The sequence below is a fragment of the Vitis riparia genome, chromosome 9 (genome assembly GCF_004353265.1).
Source record: "Vitis riparia cultivar Riparia Gloire de Montpellier isolate 1030 chromosome 9, EGFV_Vit.rip_1.0, whole genome shotgun sequence".
NCBI lineage: Eukaryota > Viridiplantae > Streptophyta > Magnoliopsida > Vitales > Vitaceae > Vitis > Vitis riparia.
The window spans coordinates 5,065,544-5,088,137 of record NC_048439.1 but is presented as its reverse complement, the minus strand read 5'-3'; the positions used below and the strand labels follow the sequence as shown (position 1 = coordinate 5,088,137).

General features: G+C 33.7%; 2 protein-coding genes, 1 long non-coding RNA gene and 1 other non-coding gene across 4 annotated transcripts; 3 read left to right on the top strand and 1 right to left on the bottom strand.

The window, feature by feature from the left end:
- The first annotated feature begins 2,333 nt into the window (after nt 1-2,333).
- Nucleotides 2,334-3,787, top strand: LOC117922541. The gene is made up of 2 exons (XR_004652494.1): nt 2,334-2,932; nt 3,021-3,787. It is a non-coding gene; the product is annotated as an uncharacterized LOC117922541 (long non-coding RNA).
- A 1,296-nt stretch (nt 3,788-5,083) lies between these two features.
- Nucleotides 5,084-6,852, top strand: LOC117922344 (probable 2-oxoglutarate-dependent dioxygenase AOP1). The gene is made up of 3 exons (XM_034840467.1): nt 5,084-5,565; nt 5,666-5,987; nt 6,384-6,852. Exons 1-3 carry the CDS (start codon nt 5,195-5,197, stop codon nt 6,624-6,626), a joined length of 936 nt encoding a protein of 311 aa, XP_034696358.1. The 5' UTR covers nt 5,084-5,194; the 3' UTR covers nt 6,627-6,852.
- A 1,459-nt stretch (nt 6,853-8,311) lies between these two features.
- Nucleotides 8,312-9,768, top strand: LOC117922329 (probable 2-oxoglutarate-dependent dioxygenase AOP1). Its single transcript, XM_034840438.1, has 3 exons — nt 8,312-8,786; nt 8,876-9,197; nt 9,278-9,768. Exons 1-3 carry the CDS (start codon nt 8,413-8,415, stop codon nt 9,524-9,526), a joined length of 945 nt encoding a protein of 314 aa, XP_034696329.1. The 5' UTR covers nt 8,312-8,412; the 3' UTR covers nt 9,527-9,768.
- A 3,698-nt stretch (nt 9,769-13,466) lies between these two features.
- On the bottom strand, nt 13,467-13,538 carry TRNAD-GUC. The gene has a single exon. It is a non-coding gene; the product is annotated as a tRNA-Asp (tRNA).
- Between the last annotated feature and the right edge of the window lie 9,056 nt (nt 13,539-22,594).

The following is a 22,594-nucleotide window of genomic DNA, read 5'->3' as shown; positions in this document are numbered from 1 at the left end:
CTTCGTAATAATTGTTATCACCCAACTTTTCACTATCATCGCCAACTACCACCTCCACCATCCTTCATCACCAACAATCGTTTTTCAACACAATCTTCTAATAGCTTTAAAATGAGGATTTAATCTCTTTCTCCATTATCTCATATGCTTGTAGGAATAATGAGATGGTGAGTAATGTCTAATTGTAGGGTTCAAGAGAAAGTAGAGGAGGTAGTGCTTATGGATTAAGCTATGTTTGGTTCTCGACAAGTAATAAGAAAAGAAAAAAAAAATTGTTAAAGGAAAATGATTAATTTTCTCATAATTAATTTTACTACGAAAAATATGAAAGAAAATAAAAAAATAATTAAAAACTAATGTATTTTTCAATTATTAGTTTTTATATAGAAGAGGGAATACAAGTTAAATAAATTTAAAGTAACATATACAAATAATTTATTATATTTAAACTTAATTTCTGTTTCTCTCCATTTTTTTCTTTCCTTCCAATTTTCTATCTCTTACATTTTTCCTTAAATTTTTTAGACCCAAACATTATCTTTTTTGGATGTTAAGAGTTCCATTACTATTAAAGGCACATTTGCTATTTAGCATTAAGTACTGTTTGGGAATTGGGCTGTTTGAACTTGGGCCTTATTTTTGGGCTTATTTTCAATTAATGTATATTTCTAGTGTCAAGTGAGATGATGATAGAATATACTAATTAAAAGAGAATGTGTATGAACTTCAAAAACTCAACTTTCTTGAAGGTTCTCGTCTTCATGTCGGGCGATTTCTTTAAGTCTTGCTTTCTAGAACTGCATGCCTTTGATTATTAGAAATGACAGGCAAGTTTTGCAAACTACCTCCTGCCCTAAAATCCTAACCACGCACCATCTCTTATGAAGTATGCTCATGACTTGCAAGGATGAAACCACCAGGAGTCAAATTTTCCGGCATACATGCCGAAAATTTTGACTTCTCAGTCATGTCCGTCGACATATTTTTGACCTCTAGGCGTGCCGCCACCCAAAATTAAATTTCAAAAACGTGGAAGACAAGATTGGTGACTTTGTCGTATTCAAAAGGTTGACAAATATGCATCTCGACAACGACATTCAAACCAATTAATCTGTGCCGCCTCCATCCAATGGCTGTGGACAAGGCTGTCAATAACCCTTGTTTTTTTAACATATGCCAATATAAGGATGTTTATTCATGACTTTTTTTTTATAGCTCTACACTAACTATTTTATTAGGGAAAGGATTCCTGATTGACAAATGTCATGCCATGTTATAACGCTTTCGTTGACCCGATCCTTGGTCATATGATGGGTGTTATGTGTCTTCACTAAGACTATTGATGAGCACACGCAAATGCAACGCTGGTTAGTAGTGGATAATTAAGAGTTTATTTAATAATTATTTTAAAAAACATTTTTAATCTTTTTTTAGTACTTAAAAATTATTTTTTTATAATAAAAAATTTAAATATTAAAAAAAATAAAATGTTTCTTAAAACCACCATCAAGTGAATTTTAAATATGACAAAGTCATAATAGGAACTAGCTAGTATGGTACTGAAGTAATTAAGTACCGTGTTGTGCCAATGGATGCTTCAATGCCCAACTGAAAGCAGATTATTTTCTTTCTTTCTCATTCACATTGTTATCGAAAAACAAAAGCTAACTTCCGTTTTAGAATATATATTTCGTATGCATAGAGCTCATAGGAAAGTACATATGATGGTAACACAAGTTCTTTGGGCATTTGTCGGCCATGCGCCATGTTTAATTGATCTTACCTAGAGTTTCATGATGGGGCAAATTTCATAATAAAGTATGGAGTAATTTTTTTCTTCATCAGAACTCTTTTTCAGAATCATCGCATATTTGAAATTTTTTTAGTTCTAAGGCAATAAGTTTTGAGTTTTCCTATCTTCTACCATTAATAACCCTCTCTACTCTTTATAGAATCCCTTATACTTGTATGTATTAACTTTTAATCACGTCCACTTTTTTCTATTATTTATAAGTTATATATGTACAAGTGTGCAATAGGCAACGATGGTCGACTCGGCTTCCACTGGTCATGCTCGATCATGCTGTCGGACCAAGGCATATGGTTTGAATTCCGGAAATTGTTTTAAAGACCTAGCTAGATGGCCAGCTCGGGTCCCTCATAGCTGTCCGGAAGACCTAGGTGGTTGGCTCCCTCAGCTACAAGTTTCCAAATCCTCATTTTATCTGCCAGGCCTGCAGAAAATGCTTCTTTTGCATGTCATTCTCATATTCATGTTATTTTCGATTAAATTGTAGATTATGCATATTGGTTAATTCTTTTCTATAGAAATCGGTCTGATCTACAGTATGATTGTTTGTCATTCAATTACACTAAATTTTGGGTGGTTAATTTCTTGAGGGGGCCCTATATATAAGATGCTACAAGCATTATATGTGGCACAGCAGTCTGGAAAACATAAATGCAGCTCTTTTACTTGATAATCCTTACAGAAAGTCTAAACATTGGATGTGACCAATGTCTTTTCATCTGTCTTGCTATCACTCAAGTATCAGAGCACACATATATATGAGTACCATGAAAAATTGACATGTAGCAGACAACTCTTGAGGGAACCAACATGGAATCTGGAAAACTGCATGAGATTCCAGTAGGTTCGGCTCGGACTAGAAGAGTATGGCTGTTTCATAGCAGCCCATGATAAAATTCCTTTGGAACTGCATAATACCAACTTCAGCACATGAGAAGAGTTGTTTGACCTCCCCACAGAAATCAAAGTCAAGAACACCAATCATGTGCCTTTCCACAGCTATCTGGGGCAGATAAGCAGTATTCCTCTGCATGAAGCTTTGTGTATCAATGATGCAACAAATATAGAAGAAATTCGAAGTTTCACTAATCTCATGTGGCCAGCTGGGAACTATCGTTTCTGGTATAATTTTGTCCAATTTCCTATATTTTCTCTGGAAAATTCTTGGCTTATTCTTATCCTTTTGACCTGCTAAATATCTGTCTGTTAGTGAAAGTGCTCATTTGTTCTCCAAGCTGGTAGCAGAATTAGATCAAACGGTGATCAAGATGCTGTTTGAAAGCTATGGTGTAGAGAAGTATAGTGACTCTCAAATTGGATCGACGACTTCTCTTCTACGACCTCTGAAGTATAGAGCACCCAAGATGATGGAGACTAACTTGGGGCTGAACTCTCATAAGGACAAGTCCTTCATGACCACACTTCAACAAAATCAAGTTGATGGATTGGAAATAGAAACAAAGGATGGAGAGTGGATCGGTTTTTAGCCATCCTCACGGTCATCCTTTCTAGTCATGGCAGGCGATGCACTCATGGTGGGTACGTATCCTCTGTTTGGTATCTTGGAAAATTTGCTGAAGTTTTTAGAAGAGTTATGTTGATTGAGCCAAGGATTTGAAGATCTAGGCTCCATACTGTTTTAGTAATTTAACCATTTAAGGAGTTTTGAAGTCATGATGAAGGGGAAAGAGGTGAGATACTCACTCGGGCTGTTTTCATATAAGAGAGGAGTGATACAGATACCAGAAGAGCTAGTGGATAACGAACACCCTTTACGTTTTAAGCCATTTAATCATCTTGAATTTGTTCGCTTTACTAGAACAGCTGAGGGTAAGAAGGCTGACTGCCTTCTCAAGTCCTATTGTGGTGTTTGAGTTCTGGTTGGTCTCTAGGCCTGTTTAGTGTTTGTATGTATGCTGATCTTATGGATTTGTTCCTAAGCTCAGTCTTATCGCATCAAGGATGCAGTTTCCCACAGATTTGTATGAATTTTCTCAGTGCAATGATAATATGTCAAGGCCATATGGACTTACCACTGCTGCTTTCTGAATATAAGCCATAGCCTTTTTTGTATTCCTGTTTGTAATTGTACAAGATAATTTATTTTCAAGTGTTTCTGCAATATTTTTAGTACTCTGTTTTTTCCAATGTAAGTATTTCCGACTAAGCATGCATTTGGAAGTACTCTACCACATACCATTAGTTCAAAGCCATGGATCTTTAAGTACTTGCAAAATATAAAGCACCTTTTGCTGCAATATGGTGTGGCAAGTCACATTGCCACTCCCCCACTTCCCTGTAAAGCACCCCAAATTCCAATCTTAGTGGCTACCGATCTGCTGCCTAACATGCAGCATCAACAACTGCTGCTGAGTTCTAGCTTTAATTTTAATTCTGCAGATGCTAATCCTACAGCTTTCTTAATGAAAACAAATTTTTCTGACTCCCAACTGCTATAATATGCCTTATATTATTATATTGTTACTTTTTTCTTGGTTTTCCTTTCTCAATAGGAATTGAGGGAGCAGCCTGTGGTACCAAGACTCTGGTATTTCTATAATGAAAGCCTCTTTGATCTTCTGTCCTGGTTGGCTGGTAACTGAAATTTTAACCTGTCTTTGTCCATTGTTCCATTACCAAAGCAGATATTCCATTTTTTGTCTTTTTTGATTGTTCTTCACAGTAATTCTCTTGCTACATTTGTCTTTTTTTTCCTCTACTTGTCTTGTTTTCATCACTTAATCTCCAAAAATGGTCATTTTCAGTATTATTCCAAGCAAACAAGACTGCATAGTTCTATGAAATACCTAGATTGTAGAAGTACTCTGAATTATTAAACCGATTCAAAAAACATAATACAAAGATTGAATGACAGGGGTGGGATAGGGCCAGCTCATGATTAGAGTGGTGGAAAGTGACACTTATGACTTATGAGAGGTTATCTACTAGTATCTTGTGATGGTGTGTGCTCTTCAAAGTCTAAAAACCTTATAATTTGTGCTCTATATCATAAACTCCTGTTCTTACCCTCAATTGGGTCTCATGAAAATCACCCAATTAGCCTCTTCCATAGAACCATCAACATAGCTTACCCTCCAACTCTACAGTATTGCAAGGTTTGAAACTATTTGATTTTGTACTAGCTAACAAATCCGTCTCACTAAGTATATTCCATTTCACAAATCTCTATGTCGGCTACACAAAGTAGCACAAAGCACTTTGGGTTCATCCATATTCTTCTTTGCCTCAGTGCCTGTCACCTTATCATCTCATTTGTCTTTTTATGACATGGATACATCAATTGAACCCCTATAAGATACATGATCTAAGGCAATAAATCCAAGTGGCCCATCAGGGGGGGAAAGAAGAAAAAGAACTAAAACCATGGGCTCTGAAGCACCCAGGCTTCCTGTTCTCAATTTTTCCACTGGAACCTTGAAGCCTGGTACAAAATCATGGCTTTTGGCATGCAAAGATGTCCTGCATGCACTTGAGGAATATGGTTGTTTCGTAGCAGTGTATGATAAAGTTTCTTCAGAGCTTGACAACACAACGTTCTGTCAATTAGAAGAATTGTTCGATCTCCCCACAGAAACCAAAGTCAAAAACACTTCTGATAAGCCATATTTTGGCTATATCGGCCAGCATCCCCTTATTCCTCTTCATGAAAGCATGGGGATTGGAGATGCAACAACGCTCAAAGGAGTTGAAAGTTTCACAAACATCATGTGGCCTGCAGGAAATGATCATTTCTGGTATATCTTGCTTGATCTATATTCTTGTCATAATGCTTTTTAATTCTTGAATTATGCTTATTTGTTTTTCTTCTTTTGTTCTTTCTTGGTTCTTGGTTAGTGAAACTGTGCTTTCATACTCAAAGCTAGTGTCAGAATTAGAACAAATGATGAAGAAAATGGTCTTTGAAAGCTATGATGCAGAGAAGTACTATGACTCTCACATTCAATCAACCACTTACCTTCTCCGACTCATCAAATACAGAGGACCCCAGAAGAATGAGACTTGCATTGGTACTTCATGTCACACTGACAAGAGCTTCATAACCGTACTTCACCAAAACGAAGTCTGCGGTTTAGAGATACGAACGAAGGATGGCGAGTGGATTTCTTTCAAACCTTCTCCCTCATCCTATGTTGTCATGGCAGGGGATGCACTATTGGTTGGTTACTATCACCTATTTGACAAACCAAGTAAATTTGTGAAAATGAAGGAACTTCTGGCAACTAAAAACTACCAGTTTTTTTAATCAACTCTGAGAAGTAATCCTTCAACCTAAAGTTATATCTTTCAAGACCTGCTTGGGATAAGAGCATTATCTTGATTGTTCTACTCTCTTTTCAAGTTTCATACTATGCCAGTACTTTGACTTTATGACATCAAATTTGGGGAAAAGAATCATTATTGCTGAGAGTTGTTCAAATTTAGCTAAATGTTCTGAATTATTAGTAAAACCTTATTTTGTATCTTTTAAGGAGTAGAAATTGGTGATTATACATGCTTGAATTGTAACTATGAAGATCCTAAGATATGCATTTTTTTTTCTTGATGAACTTAGGCATGGAGCAATGGCAGAATACATTCTCCCGAGCATCGGGTCATCATGAATGGGAATAAAGCGAGGTACTCAATCGGTCTATTTGCATACCATAGTGGGATTATAGAAATACCAGAAGAGCTAGCCGATGAAGAACACCCATTACAGTTCAAGCCATTTAATCATTATGGATTACTTCATTTCTACTTCACAAATAAGGCTGGGCAAGCTGAATCCACTGCCAAAGCCTACTGTGGTGTTTGATCTTTTTAGTGTCATGGCCAGGTTTCTGGTACTCGTAGTATCACAAATATGCAGATTTCTTACTGCCTTTTTTTTCTGGTACATTGTCTAATAATATCAAGGAGTTGGTTTCTTCTTCTCTGGGAATAGAAACCACCATGTTCTCTGCAATCACATGAATGTAACTGTTGTATGCTGTATTGACTTATTTTCTTATGTCTGCAAATGTCACACTCTTCTGTGTTTACTAGTGTAGGCATCTAACGATACATTCGAAAGCAACATCAAGAAACATGATTTGGGGGCCCTTCAAAAAGATTCTTGATGACTCCTGCAAAATATTTTTTGTTCCTCTTAAGTCAGAAATACTCTGTATCAATAACTACATACATATATTATAAAATGTAGGTCCTTCCAAGCATTTAAATTAATAAAAACAGAACCCCATCTTCACAATGAGGCGATATCCCCAAATCAAAACAGCAGGGTATTTTGGGCTATAGAAGCTGCAACTTCTTCATTAGTAGTTTTATTGCATAGCTGTCATGGTAGGTGTAAATGTGAATTTTGTTTACTCCCATAAATCTCTATCTCCAAAACAGGTTATGTGAAAAAGATTCTTTCATGTTCCCTGAAGGTTTACTGCTATGTGTAAGATAGCCTTAGATGGTGAGTAACTTGTCTTGTGTAAGTTTTGATGATCATATGCACTGGCTTCTCTTATATTCCATATGAAAACAGCCTCAACATAAAGAATTGGTTGTTTCTCAAAAATCTTCACCACAAATTATTGGACTTTGTCAACAAAAGAATCAGAAGCTCAGAACAAGGGAGACTTTAGTTTAGATACGTTGGGACTTTGGTTCTTTAGGGTTGTGAACAGACACTAGTGGCTGTGGCATCCCACTGCATGAGGGCTAAGATTCTTCTATCATTTGGTTCCAATAAACAGAGGACAAAGGCAAAATGCTGCAGGCAGGACCACCTTGAGGGACATACCATTTGAATATTACTTGTAAGAACAGGACAAGCACAATATAACAGCAAAAAACTATAAAGAGAAAGAGAAGGCTCTACTTATAAGACACTATTAAAACCTGCAGGTTGTGTCTGTTCCTTTTAAATCTACATCATGACCATTGCACAATAATTGTGACATGGAGTCTTCTTGCAAGATAAAACAACTCCACATTAGGTTTGTCATGGTCTCACCTGATATGGAAGGGATCTAATTCTGAATTCAACCTCCCCCATGAAGAACAAAAAGAAATATTAACAGAAATTGGTTTCAACCTCACTAGGCATCCTGAACCATGTCCATCAAATTGCTCTGAATTCCACCATTCCTGTTAAATCTTTTTCAGCAGCCATTTGGGAACCTTCTTGTCATTCTCTTCAAATATGAAGGCTATAGGATTCATATATTGAGGATGTGAATCAAATGTGGAAAGAGCTAGTAATTTGCCCTTCCTACTTTGTAAATCACATTTGTTGGCCTTTTCCATTAAAGAAGTCATTATTTAGAGGGCTAATGTTTATTTTATGAAAGCCTATTCTGTAGCTTTGATACATATTAGGTGGATAGAAGCTTCCAAGATTAAGATCGTGCCATTATAATAATTTTTAGTGATCGTCACAGACAAATTAGTCCAAAACCTCATTTTCACAACCACCATTATTTCAATCATCTCTTTAGAGCATATAGCATCCAAGAAATTATACAACTAGCCCAAGAAACTCAAAGGCTTATTCACAACCAAAGCATAGGAAAGCAGCTTCTTCTACCTCATTCACCAAAGAGCAAGTAATGGGATCTGAAACCTCTCTCAAGCTTCCTGTCATAGACTTCTCAGATCCAGAGCTGAAGCCAGGAACTCTCCAGTGGAACTTGGTGAAAGCCCAAGTGCAGAAAGCACTTGAAGAGTATGGTTGCTTTGAGGCTTTTTTCAATAAGGTTCCTCTAGATCTTCGTAAGGCGATATTTGGTGCTCTGGAAGAACTTTTTGATCTCCCTCTACAAACCAAGTTGAGAAACTCTTCCAAAAAGCCTTATCATGGTTATGTTGGGCAGTATCCAACGGTGCCACTCTATGAGAGCATGGGCATTGATGATGCACTAGTCCAAGAAAAAGCTGAACATTTCACTAAGCTCTTGTGGCCTGAAGGCAATGCTAATTTTTGGTATATAATCCTTTCTTTCAATTTCTACTTTTGGAATGATATTATACTTAAATTAATCTATTAACTTCAACAAACTTTTTCTTTGGCAGCAAAACTATACAATCCTTCTCAGAACAACTGTCAGAACTGGATCATACAATCAGGAGGATGGTGTTAGAGAGCTTGGGCATGGAGAAGTACTTGGATGAGCATATGGATTCTACAAACTACCTTCTTCGTGTCATGAAATATAAAGGGCCTCAAACTACCGAAACCAAGCTTGGGCTAAATGCTCACACAGACAAGAACATAGTTACCATATTGTATCAAAATCAAGTTGATGGACTAGGGGTGCAGACAAAAGATGGCCAATGGATCAACATCAAATGCTCACCAGACTCTTTTATCATCATGATCGGAGACTCTTTCCTCGTAAGTTTTCTTTGGGTTTCTTCAAACTCAATTGAGTAGTATTCAGCCTCTCTAATGAGACCTGTGTGTAACCTCTGCAGGCATGGACAAATGGTCGACTGCACTCTCCATATCATAGGGTGATGATGACTGGAAATGAGTCCAGGTACTCTACTGGATTGTTCTCAATCCCAAAAGCAGGGTATGTGATAAAAGCCCCAGAAGAGCTTGTGGATGAAGAACACCCTTTGCTCTTCAAACCGTTTGATCATCTAGAATTCCTCCAGTTCTACTACACTGAAGCTGGTCAGAGAGCTGAATCTGCTTTAAAAACCTACTGTGGTGTGTAAGAGTCTAGGATAGATATATGAGGGCTTGTTTTGTGTGTCTATATATGCTCTTTGCTTCTCTTCTAAGCTCTATTCTGTAAGAAAAAAATACTGCTTGTTTGCTACATGTATCATTGCACAAAATCTGGATAAAAAAACATCACTCTAGAGTGTGTATGGAAGCCATTTCATCAAGGCCTGAAGCATAATGGCTAGTGGAAGCATGTTTATTTTTAATAAAGGATCTTTTCCATAAGCTCTTACATGGGGTACTAGAGGAAGCTATTCTATTATTATAAAGGAAGTATAGATTTTCTTCCAGGAATATATTTTTGTAAAAATGATGAGATAATTAGTTTCTTGTAAGGAATATTTCTATGTAATCAAGAAAAATATAGGAAGAGGTATTGACTAAAAGAGAAAGATCTTTTTTTGTTAGCATAATTGGGACTTTGAGAATTGAGAAGTATACATTGTAATCTCATAAAACAATAATGGAAGTTGCTCTTCGTCTTAAGCTATGAATGTAAACTTTAGGCTAAATCACATAAATTATTGTATACTTCCTATATTTTTTGGTTTTTTTTTTTTATTCTTACTATTCTTATAGATGATGAGAAGGTTCTTATAGAAAATTGTAGCTTAGAATGTCATTAGGATAGGTACAACTCAAATTAAGATGTCTAATGACATTGTAGGAACATTAAATAACATAAAGCATTTTCCATGATTGGAGAAAATTTTAATTTCTTTGGGTATGCTTGACTTTAATGGGTACACATAAAATTGGAGGTATAGTTATGAGAATTTCAAAGGGTACTTAAGAATATGAATAAACTATCCTAGAAGCATGCTTGTGATGATTTTGTTAGGTACGCCATTAGTATGAGAGGCACTAGAAATATATCATTGTAGTGGAGAATCCAACATATATGTTGTGATGTAAGACTAATTAGATTAAGGGAAAACACCTAAGAGGAGAGTGAATTAGGTTATTAAAACTTTTTCGAAAACCACTTCAATTAATCAACTAATAAAGCAATAAATGTAAATAAAGAAGGGAATTAGATAGATGCAAACTCGTTTTTATAGTGGCTTGGCAAATCTCGCCTACATCCTTTCTTCTCAAACTCCTTTCTAAGTGGAGGGTCCACTGAATTAAGACTTCCAACTCTAAGTCTCTTCAAGCTCAATGCTAGCTTAAAACTCCAAACACTCAATCTTTCACAAATATAATAAGAGTGTGTTTGACAATGATTCTAGGAAGTGTTTTTAACATTTTTAACACTTAAAAATTTTTATCTTTTAAGTATTAAAAAGGTTAAAAACACTTTATAAAATCACTACCAAATACATTTTAAGTTTAACAATACTCAACCTAGCTTAATAAAGGCTCAATACAATAAAAGTTAGGTTGATCTCAAATAAGTGCATTATAATAGATTTGCAAGTATAATAATCAATGCACTAAAGTTTGAGAGCTTTGAAATAGAGAAAACAATAGTTAAGATTATTCAATCCAGGTATTCTCTTATCAATAAATGCATAAGAGCTTTCAATTTATTGGAAAACAAGCTCGAACACCTCAAATTATAAAAGTAAGCCTCAACTGTTGAGCTAGCTTCAGTTTGACTAGTTGAGTAGTCATTGAGCATTAAGTGCATTACAGGTGACCATTAGTCTTTTCTAATTTTCAGTTGAACCTCAATCAACACTCAATCAAGAAAGGCAATGTCTCGATTAAGAAAGCAAGTCAAGTAGAAGAAAGAGAAAGTCATCTGGTCTCTTGATCGGTGTTCGACCAGGAAAAGACAACCAATGAAACAACAAATTGTTTAATTAAGAAAAGTATTTATAATATTGAGTTGATCATTTGGAGGTCAAATTTTCCTTAAAATATTACAAAGTTTGGTTTAGAATATTATTGTAACTCGTCGTTCAATCGAATTTATAGGTATTCTACTTCATAGTTTCTTTTCATCAAAAAACAAAAAACAAAAACAAAAACAAACATTAAGAAGTATTAAGAAGTTTCACTATCAAATTATCATAACTTCATCGTAATATTTTTGTCGTACTTTTATAAGTCTTCATATAATAAGGTTAAAAGGAAAAGCTTGTATGAGTGTCCTAATGCCTAATGTTAAATGGCCACATCACATTTAATGTTAAATTAATGCCTACATCACCATTGATAAGGTGAACAATATAAAAATATTACATTATTTGGTATCCATAACAATAATTATATTATAATTACATTATGATCATCTTAATCCACGTCACTATGATAAGTGACATTAAGTATTATAAATAGTAAGATTAACAACAAAAGGTTGTGACAATAATGTGGCGGCCGGCAAATTGATTTCTGCATTAGCCAATAGGACCCTCCTTATAGATTCTAATTTCAGATTGAGTGCTACAATCATATAGTATGAGTCAGCTTTCTAACTAGAAGTTTGCCTATCACTTAGAACTTCTATCTGCAGGTTTGTCTACCAAAGAAGAAACCAAATTTTAATGTATGGATGAAATTTGAAATTCACATCAAATGTTACAGATTATATGATTTATGTGAGTTTACTTCATCCCACAAAAGAAGATGAAAACTAGAAGAAGGATTGTATTGAATCTCACTTTGTGAGTATCATGGGCTTACAGAGATAGTGGAGGCCCAATTGCATGTGACCCAAGCCCATCCAATTAAATTTTGGGAAATGCGAAAATCATTTCACTAAATAAAAAAGATAAAATATTCAACTTTTTCGAAATAAAAAAATAATATTTTTAAACCCATCAAAAAATATCAACCTCCAACCTTTCTTATTAGAAATATTTAGTTAAAAGGGATTAAATCATCTTCAAATTTTAAATATAGCATTTCTCATGGTTTTACTTGAAAAGTAATCCATTTTTGACATAAATATCATTTACTATTTCAAGTATTTACATGTAATTTAAAGACAATGTTGTTTTTACAAAAAAATAGTAAGGAAATTTTTGTCAAAATGATGAAAAGAAATTAGATTTTCACCGCCTCTTATAATCAAATAAGTTTTCTTATTATAATGAATCTTTATGTCCATGTTGCCTGCCTCTTTTATCACTTCGCCATGGCCACCACCTTCTTCCTTTTTTCCGCAACCTCAACTTTAACAACTTTTAAAATAGTTTCTATTATTTTAAAATTTTTAGAAATATATTAAGTTATTTTTTGGTCAAATAAGAATTAGTTTAAAAATTATTTTTTTTAATACATTAAGATATTGATTTTTAGCCTAAAAAAAAAAAGCAACTTAGCACTTAATAAAAATAAAATATTAAAAAATCAAACTTAATACTTAATATTATTAAGTAGAATTTAGTTTCAAATTAAATTAAGTTTTATTTAGAATTAAATAATAAATAAATAAATAAAAACAAACACCACCTTAAATAGACTATTTAAAAACTTTAAACTAAATATAAATATTTATTGACATTGATATGTATAGAATCATGATAATAAAAATAATATAACTAAAAAGAACATAGCAATTTGTAAGATAATAAAGTGATATAATATGCAAATATTGTTGAAATATAAATAAAATAAAATGTAATTCATCCCTAAATAATACGCTCGTTATATCTAATAAACTATAAATATTTATACATTTTTATCTTATTTTTATCATAATTAAATTGTTAAAAGAAAAGATAAAACACCTCGAAAAAGTTGTCAAAAGAAAATAAAATGGTAGCGGATATAGGGAAAAAAAATGTCAACAAGCAAAATGGCATAAAAATATTTATAAAAAAAGAAAAAGAAAAAGGAAAAAGGAAAAAGGAAATATCAAGAATAAAATTTAAAACAATTATAATTTAGAAAAAAAAAAAAAAAAGGCAGAGTTGGGGCCCGGCCAATACAGCAAAACGACGCCGTTGGATGGTGCAGTGGAAAAGGAAAATAAAAATTCGCCGTTGCCGGGGATCGAACCCGGGTCACCCGCGTGACAGGCGGGAATACTCACCACTATACTACAACGACTTCGTTGTGGATGTAACCAAACATATACTACAAAAAGTTAAAATTTTTGAAATATTTAAGCTTTAATGCAATTTATTCTAATTTTTCTTCCTTTACTAGTCTAATTATTAATAATTTTAAAATCACCCATAAAAAATATTAAAAATTCCTATTTAATTATTTAAATGTCATTTATTGGAATGCTTTTTAAAATAATTTTAATTAGGATAAAATTTTATTTGAGAACTTATAAAATATTTAGCCTGGTTTTTGTGTTTTCAAATATTTGTTAAAAATAACTTTTATATATAATATTTTATTTTTAATTTATATTTTTTTTTAAATAGCCCTTAGAAAACAAATAAAATAATGAAAATAATAAAAATATGTTGTGAAAAAAAAAATCATATTTTGAGAACAAGTTCTCAAAAAACTAGTTTATATCAAAAAATTGTCAAATATATTTCCAAGTTTAGGAAAATAGTTTTCTATTTTTAGTCTAAGTATATTCTTATTTTGTCCTTTTATTTTTATTATAATTATAATTAATTAAATTATTTTTATTATTATTTATTTTTAAAAATAGAAAAACTTATATATAATAATAATAATAAATTTATAAACTATCGGTTTGTTCTATAATTAAACAACTAAATCATTATATTTGTTATTACATTGACACTACAATTTTTGAATTGATTTACTTAAAACAAGTGATAAAAATCAATATTAATAATTACTAAAAACCAAAATTAAATCATGTCTCAATGCATATTTATACTTTTAGTACTTGTAGAAATCAAAAAAAAATCTAATGAATTAAATTATTAATAAATTTGGTCTTCTAAATTGTAATTTCATGTTTGCAAATGGGTTACAACTTGAAAGGTAACACATTGAACAATTCGAAAGATTATAAAATTAGATCTTTCAATTAAAAGAAAATTAAAAATAGATATTCTCTTATTAATAAGTTTCCTAAAAAAAAAAAAATTAATCGTGAGCTAAAAAATGGATAATAATAAAGAAAATTGATAAGTTTTTTTTTAAAAAAATATTAGTAACAATATTAATGATTACTTTACAAAAGTAAATAAAGTAAAATGAGGTTAGAAAAATAAAATTAAATAACAATAAGAGGAACAAACAAACAGGGTATAATCAGAATCATGGGACGGTCTAAAGATCTTTTATTTAAGAGATAGGATTTTTTTCCCCTTTTTGTAAAAAGAAAAAAAAAATCAATTCAATTTCTAGTGTAAAGACTTTGTTGTTGACTCATCTTAAGTGGGTAGTGGGGAAGTCAATAGCTTCAACACTTCAAAAGTGAAAAAAAAAACTTATGTTTGTCCTCATGCAGGCTAAAGGCTTTTCCAGTAACTGCCCAGCAAGACGAACACCCACAGTATCATAAAATAGGAAAGAGCTTGTACGGTGACAAAGTCCGGTTTAAAGTCATCTCCAAGCAGTATAACCCATTTAAATCAGTAATTCTCTTTATTTCTTTTTTTAATTATTATTAGCATATTATTTAATTTTACCTTGCTTCAATACTAGATTGAAATGGATAGTTATTAGGTCAAATATCTCAGAGTGATGTTGTTCTTCAAAAATTTTCTTTCTCTTTTTTCTTTTCATTTGTAGGTAATTTTCATGGTGTTAGATTTGAACAAACCAGGAAAAGGTTTCAAGATGCATGTTGGTAAGGTTGGTAAAGTTGGTAAAGTGGCTCCCAACTGTGAAGTGAATATGCAAAATTTGAATTGAATGAGCAATTTGTTGGTCATGCACGTTAACTGCTCCGGCAACTCCAAAGAGATCTAGAGAGTGTAATGTAGCTATACCCCTTAAATGGCTAAACCAACCATGGTTCCGGAAACTAAGAATAGTGGGTAATTTGAGGGGATGGTTTGGGCAAATAAGGACTCCATCTCTTTATAGCTCAATGATCTTTTGAGGGCAATTCTTTCATATTCATATACACATTCTCATACTAACATATTTTGAGGGCATTATGGAGTGTTCTTGAACAATTCTTGAAAAGGGCTTGATGTTTGCACTGTGTCTCAACACTAGCACAGCCACACACAAATTGGAAAAGGATTTGTCTTTTATGGTATTAACAGTTAACAAATTCTTTGAAATTATTCAAGAGACTTTAAAGGCCAAGACCGCCTTTAACACCGACTTGAGCATCTCCCTATCTTTAGCATTTCAAAGCCAACTAAAATCAAGTTCTGATGATTTTGTAACTGTTGGAGTTGAAGCTATCCAAATGTCACTTTTCCGACCATAAGCAAATTTCTTGTTTTCTATTGATAAGTTTGGAGAATTTAGTCATAATTATGCATTTTGTGAAGTGTATAAACATTGAATTCCATGTCTTTTTAAATGGATCTAAATGTGGACAAATCCGTTTTAGAGCATATGCTTTTTTTAATTTTAAGCTTTCTAGAATGCAGCATGCTACCATGGTATAGCGCTTCTTGTGTGATCAATTTATTGAAATAATTTGCTTGTTTCTTTTTCACACTCAGGGCATACTTCGTCAAGCTTTGCATACAATGTTGGTGATGCAGAAAATATGCCGGTTTCTGTCTCTGCTTTCAGCTCTCTCTTGATGATTGTTGCAGTCATATTGAGCTCTGTGATAGTTTCTGCAACTAAAAGGGTAATTTCCTTTGTTTCAAATCCTTGCCCTTTATAGGAACAACAATGCTAACACTGAAGTGCATATGTGTGTTAGAAGTTCTTTTCCTTGAAATATTGCTTCATTTTTTATTTTTTTAGTTTCGGATATTACTAATTATCCGTATTTATTCGCGTTTATTCTATTGCTAATTATCTTAAGCGAGTTGCTTTCATTTGGCACTGCCACTGAAACTGAAGACATGTTAGTTGGCTTAAATAAGTACTGAACCAATCAATTTAAGCTGCTGATGGAAATTTGTTTTGTATCAAATATCAAGTTAGAAGTGCAATCACAAAAAATTAAAATTTATATATTAACATCGAAAGGTTGGGAAATTTGTTTTGTATCAAATATCAAGTTAGAAGTGCAATCACAAAAACTTAAAATTTATATATTAACATCGAAAGGTTGGGATGGTTAGAACGATGGTAAGCCAATGCAAAATAAACTTTGAACGCTAAAGGGAAGATTTCAAAGTGTTTGGATTCTTTGCTAGAATTGCAAACTAGAAGGGTCTATCCCAATTTTTGGAAGCTTGCAACCTAACTTTTAAAGAATAGAGAAGGCTTGAATTCCCCTGTTTTTGGTGTTATATTGTATATATAGACTTTAAGTCTTTAAGATAGTTTTTAAAATCATGTCATCATTATTGGACTTGAGGTAGAAAGTAGATTTTGCTGGGATAAACAAATTCCCATTTTATTAACAAAATTTGAAAAACAAAAGTTGTCTTTGGTCAGTTTCATAATCAGATATACATTGAAGTCCACTTTCCCTGTATGGATAATGAAATACCATCTGCTGGATTGGAGGAGCAGTTTCTAGCAATCTTTTGGGCAGTTTCCATTTCCTCTTATATATATATATATATATTTTATGTTGTTGTTGTTGTTGTCGTTAGCAAGGACGTGGGATGAAGTTGTCATCTCTCCATTGTTGTATGCTGATCATACTATTATTTTCCGTGGCACAAAGAGATGATCTTGAGTCCTCTGAGGAGTTCTTGCCTGTTTTGAAGTTGATTCTGTGAGTACAAATAAACCTTGAGGAGGTGAATTGATTCCAGTTGGTGATGTAGGAAAGCAGCTTTTAAATTGTCAAATTGGTAAACTTCTAGTGTCTTATTTGCTTTGCCAATAGGGCCCTCTTTTAAGGCAAAGACAAGGGTTGTTTGGTATTCCATGATAAAAAAAAAGGGCAGAAGTAGTTATGGTTATTCGATGGATAAATTTGTAATGCTCCTGCTACACTGCTGCATGTTTTCATCTCTTTCCAGGATTTTAGCTTCAAATGCATTACGTTGTAACATTTTCAAAGAGAAGCTTTGTGTTGGCAATATAGAGGAGTTTTAAGTACTGTCTTGTGGACTGGTAGACTCTTTGCTTGAAGGATGATGCAATAGGGGTTAAAATTACTAATTGGAAAGGGGCTCTATGGATTTGCTACAACCCATAACCACCTCAAATGACTATTGAAGTAGCGATGTTTAGAGCAAGTGATGGTAATGGGTCAAATTTCAAAAGGTCTTTGTTTTGGGAATTTTCCTCATATGGTATCTCCTGATTTCTTCACCATTGCAATTAATTGGGCTGCTTAAGTGGAGATTTACATGCCTTAGCCAAAGAATTCATGCATTGGAATATAAATTTTGCTAGGCCAACTTTCATGGTTACAAATCGAAGAGACTTTTTGCCTTATCTAATGAGTTAGTACAGTTTGCATTAATTGGAAATGTAGAATTCCATGGTATGGAGAAAACTGCAAGGCAGTTTTTGTCATGATGAAATTTTTTTTTGGTCTGGTGGAACATGGGATGAACTTTTCCTGGCCAAGCAGGTATGGTTTCTAAAACTCCACCTGAAGTGGTTTGATTCATCTGAATAGCTGTGGATGAAAAACTTTTATGGTGAATTATTTGGAGAGTAGGAATTTGATGGTAGCAAATCGATCCAACATGTGGATTATTTGGGAGTTTGCTTTCCCTTTGATCTACCATTAAGCTTTTTACTGGTTCCTGACTCACTGGGCTAGTGCTGGCTATATCAGGAACTAAGTTGTCACCATGGTTAAATGTCGTGTTTAGGTATAGCTGGAGGAAAGGAATAGGAGAATCTTTGCAGGCTCAGAAACTTTTCAGTTAAATTTTAAGTATATAGCCTTCAAGTCTATGTTAGTGCTAAGGACTTTGGTGTAGCTACTGATTTCTTACATGTTCTGAGGCTTGGTTAAAGCCCTTTCTTTTTGGTGTTTTCTCATCTTTCATGGCCCTCCTCTGCTAAATCCTTCTACAGAAAGCACCTTTTTTTATCGGCAAGCATATGCAGGAGGTGTTCAGGCTTAAGTGGATAGGTAAACTGAAGCTTAGGGTACAAAATGCTAAAGTTCAAATCTCATGGACAAACAGCTGGATAGGAAAAGGAAACAGAAACTTCTCTTTGAGTATAAAGGAAGGAGCAACTGCTCAGAAGTTTCCTTCCAACCAATCATACATAGGACACATCTCCTTGTTTCCAGCTGATTCATTTTTGAACGATAGTTATTCAAAACAATGCGAAAAAGAACGAATAAAAATCATTCCTTTTTTATGGGTTCAATTACTTCATTGTTCTACCTTTTATATTTTTCCCCAACTTCACATGTAGATGCACATGTGCAAATGGTACACTCACAAGGAAACATGCGTACACAGCTATAACACAAACAAATATACACAGCTATAACACAAACAAATATACACAGCTGTAACACAAGCAAACACACAACTATATAGCTTTCGTGCGTATGACAAATTAGAGGTTACCCAAAATATTTTGTTCTTTTGTGCATTGTGATTTTAATATGCTAAATCCTTTCACTGGCTGTGTGCCTTGTAAGTTCTTATTGAAAACGACACCTTTAGACTGCTCATCCATGTAGATTACATTACCCCTGTTAATTGACATACTTTAAATCTTACTCATTTTTTCTAGAATGTAACCTCTGATTCACTTTGGCAATGAGGAAGCAAGTTAATTTTGAGCATTGTAAACTAAAACATTAAGTTTAAGCATTCGAGGTTTTAACATTTGCTTTCAAGTTAATTGTTTCAGTATTGGAATTCATTTGTGGAAGCTCATGGAAGGATGTGAAAGTATCAGTCCATGCTTTTGTTTGCTCCTTCAAATGTTTTTATTTTTTATTTTTTTTATCAGAAATTCTGTTCTTTATATGAACTATATTGAGAACAAAAGTGTTAAAAAAAAACAAATGAAATAACGAAAAAAAGAAAGGTCACTCATGTTTCATGGGACAGGAGGATGGTATCTGCAGAAAAATTTTGTTCTTTGAAGATTAAATAACATTGTAAGTATGCCTCTTGTAATGCTCATACCGGGTAATGAGATTGCAAATATACAAATATTTTCTGTTTTTACTAATGAGTGTATGAAATTTCAAAATAAAATTTGATATAGTCTCTACTTTGTACATTAAAATTCATATGTGAAGAACAAAAATATTGGCTATGTTGAGTAGAAAAATAAGATGAATGACCTATTATCGAGGAACAGCAATTGATGCCTCTTTAGATCTTTGTACCTGAGCAGAAGCACTTACAACTTGAGCCAAATACCTCACCTTTCTAATGTAAGCTCCACTGTTGCAGGATGTTTTGTTTACTTTTGAACTTTGTACATTTATGTGTTTTGCTATTGCAAATCAATGGAGTTCCATCTGAATGTGAATGTGTCTTCCAAAGTATGATATGATATTTTTTTTACATCTTTGTTTATGATATAAGTATTCATGGATCTTTTTTGGCAATTATCTGCTCCATTTACTATCAGTCAAATGAAATTTTGTTATTTGGTCTTGGTCACTCTCCTTCAACCTTGTCGGAGGGAACAATTTTTTCCTTTTTTGTTTGCTCTTTTTCCGCCTTTGCCATGCTTAGTGGGACAAAGATTAAGACAATCAGTTGCATTTTTAATACGAAATAAGATACTTATTGCTGCTATTGACGTTCTTTTATCTCGTGACAGATGAGTCATTTCCTCGAAACCCAAGACTTGTGCATTCGATGTAAGCCATCAGGTAAAAACACAAAGAACTATGAATGCAAAATTTGTGAACATAACTCCACAGTAGTGGGTTTCATTATTCATGCCCCTTTTTTTTGGGCTAATGAAACCCTGTCTCACCTATTTGGTATCTATTGATCCTTTTTAGCCATTCTACTCTACCAAAGGCCTTTATCTTTTGTTAAATCATAGTCATGTTTGCCTTTTTTGCAGTCTCAATCTACATTCCTTTTGTCCTTCTGACTGTCATTGTAGGACCTTCAAACCATCTCCACCATGATGGCATCTTACCCATAAAATGGTGCTACCTATATCTTCATATGTATAGATTTATAATTCAGTCCATTCTTGCCTTGCCACTCATCTATCTCAGCATCCTATTATCAATTATTTCCAATTCTTTCTCACATACCAACACTTTCTTTTCCTTTCATTTTTGCCTTTTCCTTTTGGTGGGAATGGGGTTCCACAGTATTCGCTTTTCCTTTAATGTTTGTAGAGATTGGCCACTGGTCAATCTCCTACAAGCATTTTCAAGTTCTGCTCATTTCCTTTTAATGAAAAGATGCCAATTGCTTATTCATCATTTTTTTGAGGAAAGTTTCTAAAGGGTCTTTAGGTTTTAGTATTTCAAGAATAACTCACACTTGGAGTTCAATTCAAACACAAAAAGGAAAAAAGAAAACCTGTGGACTTGTTGACCCCAGTTTCTTTCTTCAAGCATAAAAAATTCACCCAATGTGTTTGATGCTGTATTGATCCCATTGTCTTCCTGGTGATGGTGATGTAGTACCACTATGTAAAAAGGGGGAAGCGGTGGCCAACCTACTTATATTTTAATTAATTCAAAGTGGGTTATTCCAGTATAGAATTTTCCAATTTTAGTCAAAAAACATCATGAACATGTGGTTTCTGCCTCCCAATTATGGTAAGTGTATACCCATTAGTAAGCCTCTTTAATCATTACAGAAGTGGAACTTTTTGTTTCTTCCTTCCAATTATTTTAATTTTATATCCACTGTTGGCAAATCTGGTTGTAAAACAAAGGGAATACATTTACATGGCTTTTCAAGCTCACCAGTGAATGTGAGGCAAAGCATATGAATAAAAAATCAAGGATATGTTGGTCATAGTACTTAATACACTGTTAGGGATATTTGATCCTGTGTTCGGTGCAATGGGCCAAACAGGATGTTTTAAATAACTTACCAAAAGTGGGATCAGACAAAAGGATTATCTAAAAACACTTTTACTTTTAATTCATTTTAGACTTGCTGTCGTAGTGATGTGAAATGTGAAAGTTGGACATTAGCTAAAAATAATCATGGTCTATGGCAATACTATTGGAATAAGACTTAGTTAAATTCCATTCACAAGACTACAAAACAAATCAGCTAACATCTACCATGATTAAGACTGATTTTGATATAATCCATCTATAAATACAGATTGCTCTTATCCTAATCATGCTTAAGACGAAATCTTGCTACTTGGTTGTGAAAATACACTAAATGTGAGCAATAAAGTATTGTATTACTAGCTAATTAACAACTCCACTACAGTCTACTATGATTAAGATTGATTTTGATATAATCCATCAATAAAAAGAGATGGACTCTGATACTCTTGCTAATTGGTTGTGGGCAATACTGAATGTGAGTGACAAAGTATTGTGTTCACAAGCTTGGAATAAGGATAAGTTCATTTCAGTAAGTGAGAACTGCATACTTTGATAGATTTGGAACTTAGTACTGGTCTTTGTCATGAGCAGCTGGCTTCCAGCTCTGTAGTCATTTATCCATACTAGTGAGAATGAGCCCAATAAATTGGAAGACTGGGAACCAATTATAAATTCTGAATTTTTCTTGTAAAAATTTCTTAGGACTGTTGACTGTTACTTCATTTGTAAGTACTTTAATCATGTATCGAGTGGGGCCAATCAAGCATCTTGTGAAAAGGTATGTCCATCTCACTTATTATGCAGCTTCAATAATCCCATGTAGTTAATTCTGTGTTCGTCCTCTTTGAATGTTGATCCGTGGTATGTTGTCAAGTAGGTGCATGTACAAGTTTAATTCACAACTAGACCATTTTTTTGTCCCAGGAAGTATGTCTTTTAAGGTTACTCAAATGTGACTTGCCTAGCAAAGATGAGAAGGGGAGAAACAAACAAATCAAAAAACGGTAAAAACTGCCTCATCCCCATCAGAGGGGCAGGGTTTTCTGGCTTGCCAATGTCGAGGACCACGTGGTTGCAGAGGCTATACCATCCTCAACTCAGCCATGGCTAGGCATTGGAATGACAGGGACATGAATCTTTACAATAA